Source organism: Lipophrys pholis (genome assembly GCF_963383615.2).
Source record: "Lipophrys pholis genome assembly, chromosome: 8".
Lineage (NCBI taxonomy): Eukaryota > Metazoa > Chordata > Actinopteri > Blenniiformes > Blenniidae > Lipophrys > Lipophrys pholis.
In genome coordinates this window covers 30,939,155-30,951,889 of record NC_137630.1, presented here as the reverse complement: position 1 = coordinate 30,951,889, position 12,735 = coordinate 30,939,155, and the positions used below count along the sequence as shown (strand labels likewise).

The 12,735-nt window shown below is 42.4% G+C and overlaps 1 protein-coding gene across 2 annotated transcripts; it reads right to left on the bottom strand.

Moving 5' to 3' along the window:
* Positions 1 to 5,560: 5,560 nt before the first annotated feature.
* On the bottom strand, positions 5,561 to 12,678 carry bcap31 (B cell receptor associated protein 31). Of its 2 annotated transcripts, none has more exons than XM_080470503.1 (8): positions 12,541 to 12,678; positions 10,376 to 10,472; positions 10,165 to 10,265; positions 9,940 to 10,084; positions 7,829 to 7,964; positions 7,182 to 7,305; positions 6,791 to 6,891; positions 5,561 to 6,687 (listed from the first exon to the last, which is right to left on the bottom strand). In XM_080470503.1, the coding sequence occupies exons 2-8, from the start codon at positions 10,465 to 10,467 to the stop codon at positions 6,661 to 6,663; spliced, it is 726 nt and encodes a 241-aa protein (XP_080326629.1). In that variant the 5' UTR covers positions 10,468 to 10,472; positions 12,541 to 12,678; the 3' UTR covers positions 5,561 to 6,660. The 2 variants fall into 2 exon arrangements, with proteins under 2 accessions (XP_080326629.1, XP_080326630.1); XM_080470504.1 differs by having other exon boundaries at positions 10,376 to 10,469; positions 12,541 to 12,668.
* Between the last annotated feature and the right edge of the window lie 57 nt (positions 12,679 to 12,735).

Sequence of the window (12,735 nt, the reverse complement as noted above, 5' to 3'; positions counted from 1 at the left end):
ACGGCGGCTGCTCCTTCTTCGTTCAGCTCCAAACAGATGAAGAAATATTCAGTATATACATATACAAATATTCAACACAACAAAACGTTTTAAAGAGACGAATCAAACAGAAATCACATCATCATCGGCGTAGAGAATTTTCCACCTGCGTCTCAACTTTAACTTCTACACACACAAAACACACATTCTTACACTCACTTACTTCCCCTGAGAATCAGATTTGAGTCGAACTTCAGAAGAAGAAAAAAGAGTTTTTCAAAGACAATTCGGTCCCAAAAAATACTTATAAAATAAAATTAAACTACGCTTTTAAACTGAAGGAGGAGCAGCGACTAACTGTGATCCTGACTGGAGGAGGGGTGAAACTTTAGTCATATATACGTCCTTATATGCGGTAGACTGGACTAACGTCACCTCCACCTCCCGATCAGGCGAACGGGGCGGAGAGCGAGCGAAGCTCCACCAGGCCCCAAACTTTCACATTCAGAGTGTCAGTCCCTGTTTTCAGCTTCCAGCCAGAAAAATACAAACTTTCTGGTGAAAAAACTAACAATGGAGTAAATGTTCAAGCAGGCGATCGGCCGCATTGTAGCCTTGATTTTAAGCTAACAGTGCTAACAGTGCTAACCTGCAGCTGAAATCTAAACACACTCACATTTTAAACACGTTCTTCTTTTCTTTTCTTTCTTTTTAATTTTTTTTAAACACTTGTATCATCACTGCGTCGGGAGCCTGGGAGGGTCGGAGGGTGGAGGAGTGGGATTGAAAAACAAAAAAGAGCGCTCTGCAGCCAAGCAAATAAGAAAAAGGAAAAATGTGAGGTTTCATTTTGTCTGCTGCCAAAAACCTGCGACTGCGTCTCTGATCCAAACTGAAAGGAAACAACACGTTGGTGATTCACTGACGCTTCCTTCTTCTTTCTAATGTCTTTTTTTCTCCTTCTCAGTCCGGTGGAGACAAACTGATGTGGGTTTAAATGGTGCAGACTTTTTTTTATATATATTTTTTAAATGCTTTTAAAGTGAATAAGATAATGTGGGGAAAAGATCCTCATAGAAACAAACTGGGTTTTTTAGGTTGCATTTGTTTATTAAAAAAATAAAAAATTCTTTTGTTGTGAAAAAATAATTTAAAAAATATTTATGGAAAAAAACCTGTTTCAGGGTTTTGTGGTTGTAAATGAAAATTAGATAAATTCCGATGAAAATGCAGCTACGTAAATATTACTTTAAATTCTGTAAAAAAATATTTTAAAAGGTCACATTTGTTGAAAAAAAAATCGGAAATGCAGCATTGAATTTTGATAAAGAAAAAATCAAAAACAATCCCTTTGAATGGAAATGATGAGGGAAAAATATTATTATATAGTATCAAAAGAAAAAAAGTTTATGTACAATATTCTTTTATATCTTTCAAAAAAAAACAATGCCCACAACAAAAATGAACATTTTGATTAGCGATGACATCCAGATACATTTTGTTTGTTTTGTTTTTTCTCCCATAAACCTAAAATCAGTTTCTCTCTGACCGGCGATGAGCTTCGGACGACGGAAACTTTCTACTCACGACTCAGGAAATGAAACTCTTTGTGATCACAGCTGTAAAAACTTTGATTTAGGGACCAAAACTTTAAATCTGAATCCTGAGGTTTTTTCAAAGCTTTCGCACTTTTATCCATGTTTTCAACACAAGTTTGTTTGTTTGTACAGAAACTTTCACAAAATGTTGCCAAATAAAAATATAAACCAAAACAGATTAAAGTGGAATTCTGTCAAAGAAAAAGAAATATCATCGGCGTAGAACAATTTCCCAGTTATTTCTCTCAGTAAAACCTCAACACACATGTTCTGATTCACTGAGTTGTTTCTTTCTATTCATGACAATTTGATGTGTCTCTAAAGGAAACTCCCGCTGGATTCGACCGTTTTAGATCAATAAAACAAAAGTGAAGTTTTGACTTCAGTTTGCATGTTACTTTTTGTATTTCATTCTTCTGATTTTATCTGTGCAGCATTTTGTGATCACTAAACCAATCATGAATTCATAATTCTGTGCAAACAACAAAATAAACACAAGATGTGTCGACTGGGTAGTTTTATTATTACAAATCGTAAGTGAAAAAAAAAAATCTGCACCAAGAAAATCCACAGAAAGACTCGCTTAGTGAGTAAAATCGATGTTTCTGAGTCTGTGAATCCAAACGTTTGTTCGTCTTCTGCAGGTTTGCATCAGTGACGCCGTCCACAAACTTCAGCCAGCTTGTTTCCGTCGGAGGAGAGCCAATTTACCCACAATCCTTTGCAGCTTCAGGTGATTTTAAGTATTCAACAACCAAAAAACATGTTTTCACAAACTTTTCTGAGATCGGTGCTACAGCAAAATAATGAATTCATTAATTAATATCTAAAAATCACGGTACAAATGTATATTAGCGTTTTTGGGAAGCTGAACTGAACCAGCAGGGGGCGCTCTCCTCTGACAGGACGAACCTTCACGATCGGGCTGGAAACTGAAACGCACCGTTTTTAAGCCACTGGCTTAAAAGAAAAAGTGGTTATGGTGAAAAATAAATGACTTATTCATTCCAGGTTTGTGTTCAAGTTTACAAACATAAACCTGAAATATTTAAAATGGTTGTTTGCTTCTTTTAGTTTTTCAATAAAAGTAAACATGTTAAAGTGCCAGGAAAAAGTTTGTTAACTTTTATCTTTGTTTTTGGTCTCCACCATTTTCAGAGTGTAAAAAAATAACCTTTTTTAACCATTAAAAAAAAATTGACCATGCAACAAAAGAAAACATCAAATGACACCAAAAATATGAGCAAATAGATTCAAATCAACCAAAGCAAAACGTCAACAACAGAAACAATCACACAAAAAACAAAAACATGTTCTCAAATGAGACAAAAACCAATAATATTACTGAATTTCCCCATGTGGGATTAATAAAATCCAACCTTGTTATCTTGTCTTATAAATAAGGATCAAAAACTGAAAAATGATTAAAATATTGAAAACTGACGATTAAAAATTCAAGAATAAAAAATTATATCTGGTGCAGAAACGGTTCCAAGGAGGACAAACCTTGAAAAGTCGGAAAAAACTAAAATAATAATGGACGCAAAAAAAGTCAAAATCTTTGAAAATAAACAAAATGTGATAGAAAGAAACTTAAAAAAAACATTTAAAGAAAAAAATGTGAAAAATTTAAATCTGATAGAAAATCTTTGTGAAATGGAAAAACCCGACATAAAACAAAAAAGTGACGAATTGAAAAAAATATTTTTGCCCCGTTTGTTTTATTTTTACTTTTCTTTTTTTTTTAAACAATCATGCAAATTAAAAACAACCAAAACACTTTGGTTGTCCAAATGATAAATAAGGAAAAATTTGGAGAAACAACTAAAGTCAGGTTTGAAAAACAACAACAACCTCACAACTAAACCAACAACCAATAAAAATAATAAGAAAGTAAAAAGTTTAGGTAAACCCCACAATTTTATATATACATATATATATATATATGAGACAAAGACAAACTGAAAACAAAACAAAAATGTCAAAAAGACAAATGTTGAATATTAAAAACAAAAGTTAAAAATGGGAAAAGTTTAAAAAAAAGATATCAAATAATTCAAGTCAGGCACAAACGAATCTGGATGAGAACTTTAAAAATAAAACAGAAAGTCAGAAAAATCTTACAAAATAAAGAAAATTTCAAAGAATTGACAGAAATGCAAATTCTTTAAATTTTATTTTACAACCTTAAATTTTTTATGAAGCTCAAATTGTACAAAAACGAACGTTGGCTTGTTTTCTCTGGACTGATTTTGTTTCTTTTTCGTTCTATTGATTTTAAATTTCGTTGGTTAGAAATCTCGTGGGTTTCCAGCCCGACCGCCTTCACGCAGTGACCTCATGTTGTTGTTCTCATTGTTGTTCCTCTTGTTGTTCTTGTTGTTCCGTGTTTGTGTGACGTTGTGTACGCAGCCGTCTTCCATCCTTAACGAGTAGAATTACAGTAGCGCTAAAAAGAATTAGCTTCTAGCTGCATTAGCGGTAGTGAGGAGAACTCGGGGCTCGACGTCGACGAGTCATCAGCCAAAAATAACTACAAATAAATAAACAGATTAACGAATTTAAAAAAGAATAAATAAAAGTGGCGCGTCGATGACGAATGTTCGAGTCCTGATGATGTCACCAGTGTCTCGTTGACCTTTGACCTCCTGCGAGGGGTCTCCATGCTGTGATCATTGTGCTCTTTCACCACCGAACCAACAGCAATAAAACTGACGTCATGACAACCACACCGCCTGTCTCCATGGTTACTGAGGGAGGGGGTGGGGCAGCACACACACAATCATCACATATTGAGTTTGACTGACAGCGTGAAGCTCCGCCCACCAGCGCCTCAGTTTTCCTCGACTTCCTCGAGTTTTATTCCCATTTAATTTCTTCTTAATTAACTTCCTGATGTCAGCTATTTGTATGAGGTCATATATTATACATCAGTAAATATAATCAAAAAATCTGAATTTAGAACAGTCGGATGTGGCGTCCCCCAGGGACCTACTCCAGGGACACTTTCTTTTACTCTTACAAATGATTTGATAAATTCTTCTACTATGCAGACAACACGAATGTAACATCCTCAAACTGAAAACTTTTCCGTACAGAGAGAAGTCATGGTAATACTCAACCTGCTCATTTTGTTCACCGAGGTCCGTGTTGAGTTTCTAAACTTCATATCGATGTGTCGACTGAAACATGATCAAAGTTCATTTCTTAAGTTGAGACGCTTTTATTGATCGATTCATCTTCATCTCTGATATTTTACTCTTCTGGCTCAAACGAGCGAAGACGAGATACACCTGGACAGATCTTCAGTACATTTCAGGACACACACACACACACACACACACACACAAAAAGACCCGGGCAGCATTTCAACCTGTGACCTTCTCACTGTGAGCCCAGAGCATGCGTACACACACACACACACACACACACACACACACACACACACACACACACACGAGCTTTGATTCCCACTGTGATGCAGGTTTGAAGTTTCTCTGACGTGAAAACCGCAGGAACAGTTTCAACTTCCAGGAACTTTGAAAACCGAGACGATCAGAAGGAACAGCTGCCAGAGGAGGGAGAGAGGAGGAAGGAGGAAGGAGGAACAGCTGCCTGAGGAGGACGTGACAGATGTGTCGTCTCTGGTTCTCCATGTTAAAAGCGTCTAGAAATGACCGCGCTGCATGTGGTGTTTTATAAATAAAGTTGAATTGATTTGAATGTGTAGATTGGGACATTATTGCAGAGCATCCTGTGTGTGGCGGCACGGTGGTGCAGTGGTTAAGACTCCTCGCCTCACAGTAGAAACATTTCAAGTCCCAGACCGCTTGATGATGAAGATTTAAGGAAACTTCTGTAGAGTAAATAAAAAAAATGTGTGTCCCAATCCAGAACCCTGAGGAACCCCATCATTCACTTTAGTAAGTGAAAAAAAACTAATTCAGGAAGTTGTTGGTAAACAATGAAACAAACAGTTTTCTCTGAAGAAACATTTTATTTTGATAAAAATCACAACAGAAAAAGTAAACTGGAAAAAAAAAAAAGTTTCATGCAGTTCGAGAGCAATTTAGACGTAAAGCTAGCAGTTCGACACGAGAAAATCCGACAAGATTTTTTTCAAGAATTTTTCGTAAAAAGGGAATTTCCCCGAAACGTGAAGTTCCAGAGACAAAAGGTCAGAAATTAGAGCGAAACGCCAACTGAAGCTACATTCACATTTTACCGTCGTAACTTTTTCATGTACGAAGTTTTCCCATGAAAAAGCAGGACGACGGAAACGACTGCACCCAAAACCCCGCCCACAGACGGAGACACGAGAACCGTGAGGAATCAACCCAACAACCACACCGAACTACGTCGAAAATAGTTTCATAAATTCAGAAGAAAACAAAAATAAATTTTATTCCCCATTTTGCCCCAAAATTTTAACCTTTTTCAAAATTGTGTAAACCAGGGCCACGTTGGTTTTCAGAATAAAGGTTCCCACGTGTGTTCATGTTGATATTAACCGTGTTTATTAAAGAAGCAGTGGATTTTAAAGGTGCGGGATCAGACTGATGATACCTCCTCCGTGCTCTAGGGGGCAGCAGTGAGTCTGGGTGGCTTCAGTTCTGTTACCTTTAACCTTTAACCTTTAAGGCGTCACAATCAAACCATCAAAACTGAAGAAATCCACCGTTGGCGTCACATTTTACACCTGAACACCGAGAAAAGCGGCGAGGTTCCGCAGAGCGCCGCCGTTCTGGAACGACGCTCAGGAAATACCTTTCCCTCGACAAGAAGAGCGGAATGATGGAGTGAACGGCGACGCCATGGAACCAAAAGAAGAAAGTCGGAATGAGAAGAAGAGTCCAGCGTTTTCTCGCGTCTGAAGTCGAAATCGCGCGGATTTATTTTGGAACGCGGCTCGACTTCCTGCGGGGAAAAAAAACAACTTTCCTCTTCAACATAAAACAAAGAAAGTGACAGAAGAAGCATCGTTCAGGCGCTGACGCTCATCACGTGATGAGCCAATCAAGAGCTCGCCGCCGCCGGCTGGCCAGATGAAGAGGACGAAGGTGAGAGGAAACCCTCGTCTTCCTCAGTCTGACTTTTTGTCGCCGCTCGCCTGAAAAACAAAGAAAACGACGATTAAAAGGCCGTAAAGAAAACAGTGTGTGTGTGTGTGTGTGTGTGTGTGTGTGTGTGTGTGTGTGTGTGTGTGTGTGTACCAGCAGCTTGCTGTGCTCCTCCAGCAGGCGGTCGTACTCCACCGTCAGATTCTCCGCCTGTTTCTTCATTGCAGAAACGTCTCGGTCAGACGACTGCAGAGCTGCAACACCGAGGATCCAGGTGACAAATTACACACTTTGTTTTGTTTTCAATTCTGCCGCAGTTAAAATCAGCCGGTGAACAGAAAACAACCAGAGTGACGGAGGAGGAGAAGAAGGAGGAGAAGAATCGGCTTCATTTGTTCACAAAAAAAAAGCCAGTTTATTTCAGAACGTCGAAAACAAAAACAAACATTTTGTGTCGCGACGGATTTTTCTAGACTGAACCCGTCTCCCCCTCCCCCACCTCTCTCTCTGTCCCCCTCTCCCTCCCCCTCCCTCCCTCTCTCACCTTTCTTGGTGGCGTCCAGCTCGTCCTTCAGACTCTTCACCTCCTCCTTCAGAGTTAAGTTCTCCTCCGTCACTCCTTTCTTCTTCTGGCTGTCCGGCGCTTCAACGCCGGCGTCTTTCAGTTCCTGTTCAAACCAACGAACCAGAAGAAAGTTTCTCAAGTCAACTGGACACACACACACACACACACACACACACACACACACACACACACACACACACACACACACACACACACACACACACACACACACACACACACACACACACACACACACACACACACACACACACACACACACACACACACACACACACACACACACACACACACACACACACACACACACACACACACACACACACACACACACACACACACACACACACACGAGGGTGTCGGGTTTCACGCCGTCACATAAAGAGATTAAAGGTAAAAGGCGGAGGTTTGCTGTGACGGAGCGAAGCAGCTGCTGGGATCCGACCATAAAACATTTTACTGCCGTGAACCGAATCCAGCAGCAGGTTCAGAGAGGTCAGCATCACCGCCAGCGTCACATGACCGCAGGGGGCGGAGCCAACAGCAAAACAGCACGTGTGTTGAATGTGTGTGTGTGTTTAGTGTGTGTGTGTGTGTGTGTGTGAGACCTCCAGCAGCTGCTCGTTCTCCTCCATGTACTTCTTGGCAGCGTTGGTGGCGCTCTCCGCCTGCTTCTTGAAGGCTTCATTGGACGCCATGAGCGAGGCCTGCTGGGAGAGCAGCGTGGCCAGCCGGCGCAGCAACCTGCACCAGAAACACACTGGCCGTTAGCATGGAAGCTAACAAAGCTAATAACAAAACGTGTGTGACACCCTGTGTGTGAAGCACCGAGGTTCTCCAGTAAAAAAAAAAAAAAAAAAAAAACGTTCAGCTGTTTCAATTTGTGTGATGCTGGCACCACCTGCAGGCCAGAGGAGGAACTGACGCTCCTCACGAGTACAGAATAAAAACCACCCCCACCCCCACACGAACACACACACGACATTTGGTGGCAGGAGGTGATGTAATGATAACCACAGCGGGGGGGTAACAACTGCAGTGGTGCATGAATAATTGCCCCAGTAATTCACCAGGCTGCTGTTTTCACTCCGACGTCTCGATTACGCAACGTTTCAAATTAAAACATCGTTCTGTGTTTTCATTTCAGAAAAGTTTCACTTCTACCTTGAAACACTGAAACCGATGTAGTTTTCATGTCGGGCCGCAAGTTGGTGCCGTTTGTTTTTGTGATGAAACAAAACAGCAGAGAACACGGACAGACCACCAAGTTGGATTGTTATTATGGTGACTGTCAAAATAAAAGCACCAAGTCCCAGGAGAATATGGACTGGGTGTCATGACTCCAGGGAGGAAAACTTTGTTCCTATTGGCTCTACTGAGCATGTGGAGAAGCAGCGTTTCAGAAAAGTTGCGTTTCCATGACGACGAGTCTTCAGAGGCTCCGAGTAGCGTTGTCATGGAAACCAAAACAAAAGTTTAGTGTTGTCATCTGAAACGGATCACGGGTCCAGACCACAACCAGCAGGTATAGACCACAACCAGCAGGTCCACACCAGAACCAGAAGCTACGATGAGCCACATGAGAATAAAACTCTGGAACCTTCTGATGAATCAAACCTTCGAGGTGACCCGTTGGCGTTTGGTTTCCAGGGGAGACTGGATGTAAACGATGTGAGTGAGCAGGAAGCACGAGGCGGCTGATTCACCGTCATGTGACCCTGGCGAATGTCTGGTCTGGACGGCGTGCTGCTATTTTCACTCTGCACCGCTGCAGCAACACAAAATGTCCACATATAGCCCGATCAAGTTCTGACCCGGGCGCCGCGGCGGGGAGTCGTCACACTCGGGTAGGCCGTCAAATGCCACGCAAACGGGAGGAAGTCACTCCGTCCCCAACATGGCGGTGCAATGACGTCACACGCCTGAAATAATCAGAGCAGCTGCCGCCGGCTCAGTTTCCACTCTGGGGGAAAAAAAAAAAATAGAAACAGGTGCTGCTGCTTGCAGCTCTCGCTGGAGAATAAAGAAGCTGCTGCCCCCTGCAGGCCAGGCCAGGCCACTGCTGCCCCCTGCAGGCCAGGCCAGGCCACTGCTGCCCCCTGCAGGCCAGGCCAGGCCACTGCTGCCCCCTGCCATTTAAACTTTAAAGTTCTTCCACATTGCGATACAGAGAATACGTGATGAAAACGTCTATATTTTCACAAAATTCCAATTCCAATCTCAACATGAAGCCGATTGTAATGATACTATCTGATGGAAAATGCAGTGAAATGTCTTAAACTTTTTTTAAACAAACAAACTGACAGCATGACTCTGATGCTAATGCTAGTTAGCCATCTTTCCCTGCAGAATCACTTGATCTGTCAGCTCAGCTCTCGGTGTCGTGTTGCTGCTCTTCAGACATTTGGTTTGGAAAAAATAAAGCATCAATATTTTTGTTGAAATTTCTACTCTTTGCTTGGTGGTTTTGGCCCGACTGGAGACTCTAGTGGGACAGTTTGGACAGTTTTGGACCACGGGCTTTATGTTTGACAGCCCTGGTCTAACATTATGCCTTTAATAAATCCTGGTTGTTTGGTCCATGTCTGACCTGCAGGTGGCGCCATCAGACCACACAGTGAGGAAGATTCTTTCCAGCTGAACTTTGTGTGTGTGTGTGTGTGTGTGTGTGTGTGTGTGTGTGTGTGTGTGTGTGTGTGTGTGTGTGTGTGTGTCTCACAGGCAGAGCAGCAGGGCGAAGCCGGCGATGTACTCGTTCCTCTGCGCTCTGAACAGCTTCATGTGAATGTGCTCGATGGCCGTCGGGTGGTTGGCCATGTCCACCCTCTCCGTCACGCTGTACTTCCTCACCTCACGGAAGGCGTCTGGCCGGGGAGACGGGAAACGGGTGAAGCAGAGATTTCACAATAAGACACTCGGCGGCGGCGGTGGTGTGGAGACCCACCGATGAGGAGGAAGACGAGGATGGCTATGGCCACCAGGAAGGAGGTGTTTCCGTACAGAGCGATGGTCTGCATGATCCGGGACTTGAAGATCTTGCTCCATCTGGAAACACAAACACATCAGGTCTGTCTGTGTGTGTGTGTGTGTGTGTGTGTGTGTGTGTGTGTGTGTGTGTGTGTGTGTGTGTGTGTGTGTGTGTGTGTGTGTCTGACCTTTTGGGAGAGATGAAGGGGATGCAGAGCAGAAGAACCAAGAAGACCTCGGCGTAGAGGAAGGTGGCCACGGCCGTCCACTGCAGACTCATGGCTTCTGACCAGGAAACAAACGGCGACTTTAGTTTCAGCAGAACAAATCCTCTCACTGAACCTCGGAACAATTCCTCAGACCAGCTTCTCAAAACCCGTTCGGGTTCAGGGGTCGTTTACACAACAATGTTGAAGTGAAAACGAAACACTTTCATCGAGTTTTGGGGCGTCTGTTTACACGACGACGGCGCCCGAAAGCCACTGAGAACACAACTACTGGCCATGTGCTCCACAGCCGTAGTGACTCGTTGTTCTGCACATGCTCAGTAGAGCCAATCAGAACAATGTTTCATGACTCCCAGTCTATTCTCCTGGGACTTGGTGCTTTTATTTTGACAGTCACCATATTAACAATCCAACTTGGTGGTCTGTCCACTAGACTGTCCGTGTTCTTCCGTTGTTAATATTTAGAGCTCAGTGTTCTCTTGGTTTCATTACAAAAACAAACCGCAGCACCCACTAGTGGCCAAATAGGAAAACTACATAGTTTTCAGTGTTTCTGTGTAAACAGACATTGTTGCTGCGTAAACTTTTCTGAAACAGAAAAGCAAAACCGATGCGTTTTCTCCTGAAACGTCGTGTACAAAGAGGCTGAGACTGAAAACAGCAGAAACTACTAAATAAATAAATCAAGCAAACTTCTTTAGGAGTGAAAGTGACTCAAGTTAAAGCAGCAGATCTCAGCTTCAGCCAGCGAGAGCCGAAAACACTCAGACTTCTTGTTCCCGATTATTCACCCGTCATCTGACCTTCATCAGGAACATGTGACTGCTCTCTGAACCTCCTCATCCCAAAACATCTACAGGAGCTGGAATAAACAGCTGCAGCACTGATCAAGTCTTTCTAAATTAGCTGGAAACAGAAACGACTGAGAATCAAGACGCCAGTTTAATCAAATCCACACTGGTGATAAAGAACGTTTTAGTTCAATACTTAAATATTTCTAAACTGATTTAATTGTCTGGCGTCGTCAGTGAAGTCGGATTCCTTGTTCGAGATTAAGTGGCTTTCAGTTGGGATTGTTTAGGTGATTTTTAATCCTTTTTGATGCCACCAATCAGTCCAACAAACCCAAACCCAGAACTGGTCGAGTCAACAAGACAACCGGCCTGTTAACGGCCACAGTCCAAATTTACAGGAGCCAAATATAAAATCCAACCTTTCAGATGTTTGCAGCCACACCCCGTTTAAAAATGTGACCCCCCCCCCCAAAACTCCAACATAGAAATGCAAATCTAACTCCATGTTCAAATTAAACTAATATACACTGATGTGACAGAAAACAATCACATTAAGCAAGCTTAAAACTTCACCCAATCCATGTAGCTACACAGAAAACAAAGTGCATTCAGAAATCTGACAATACTTAAAGACTTAGAGTGGAAAGAAAAGAACCAGAGTCCCTTTAAAATCTGTTTCATTTCCAGAAATCACGTTGATAACTTTCTAATAGTGATCCTGTTAAATATTGGAGTCGTTCAAACAAAAAAGAGATGGACTTAAAAATAATGTAGAACGTAATAAATACATATTTCATTAGTTATTTTAAACACAAAGCTGGAACTTTGCAAGAATTCCCCCCAGGGATTAGTAAAGTATTTCAGCTGGTGAAACTAATGTGGAAACGTCAGTGATCAATCCAACCGCCAACAACTCAGGATTTGACTAATTCAGTCGGACTATGGTCATAGATGTGGATGTTTGTGTGTCTGCTGAGATTAAATTGAGATTAAGTGGATCAGGATGTTTATTTACTGTGACAGCATGGACCGAGCTAACTAGCATGCTAGCTCTTTTCCCACTAAAACACTCATCCATCCGGCAGCTGGGGCTCAATTTCCTTCCTGCAACGTCTTAACATTCAATAAAAACACAATATTATTAAACTCGAAGTCTCAAACTGCGATAAAACTCTCATTTCAGCAGTTTGTTGCCTGCAGCTGGTTCTGGTTTGTTAGCATGTCAGCCCGTGTTTTCCGCAGCGGGTTCAGGTGAAGCGGAGCTCTGGAGCTCCGGAGGTCCGCAGCTCCTCCAGGCCGCCCTTCCTCACACCTTCCTCCCGCTTTACCAACCTGGAAATCTTCAGCAGCCTCGGAGAGAATCGGTCTGCAAGCCGCCGCCGCTCCAGAGAATTAGCCTGTTAGCCTAGCCGCCTAACAACATAAACACTTCCGGTGTGTTTAACTGCCAACTCATCCTCAATCCTGATTGGATGGGGCGAGGCGGAGCGGGCGGGGTTTAGACGTCATGACGTCACGATGTGGCCG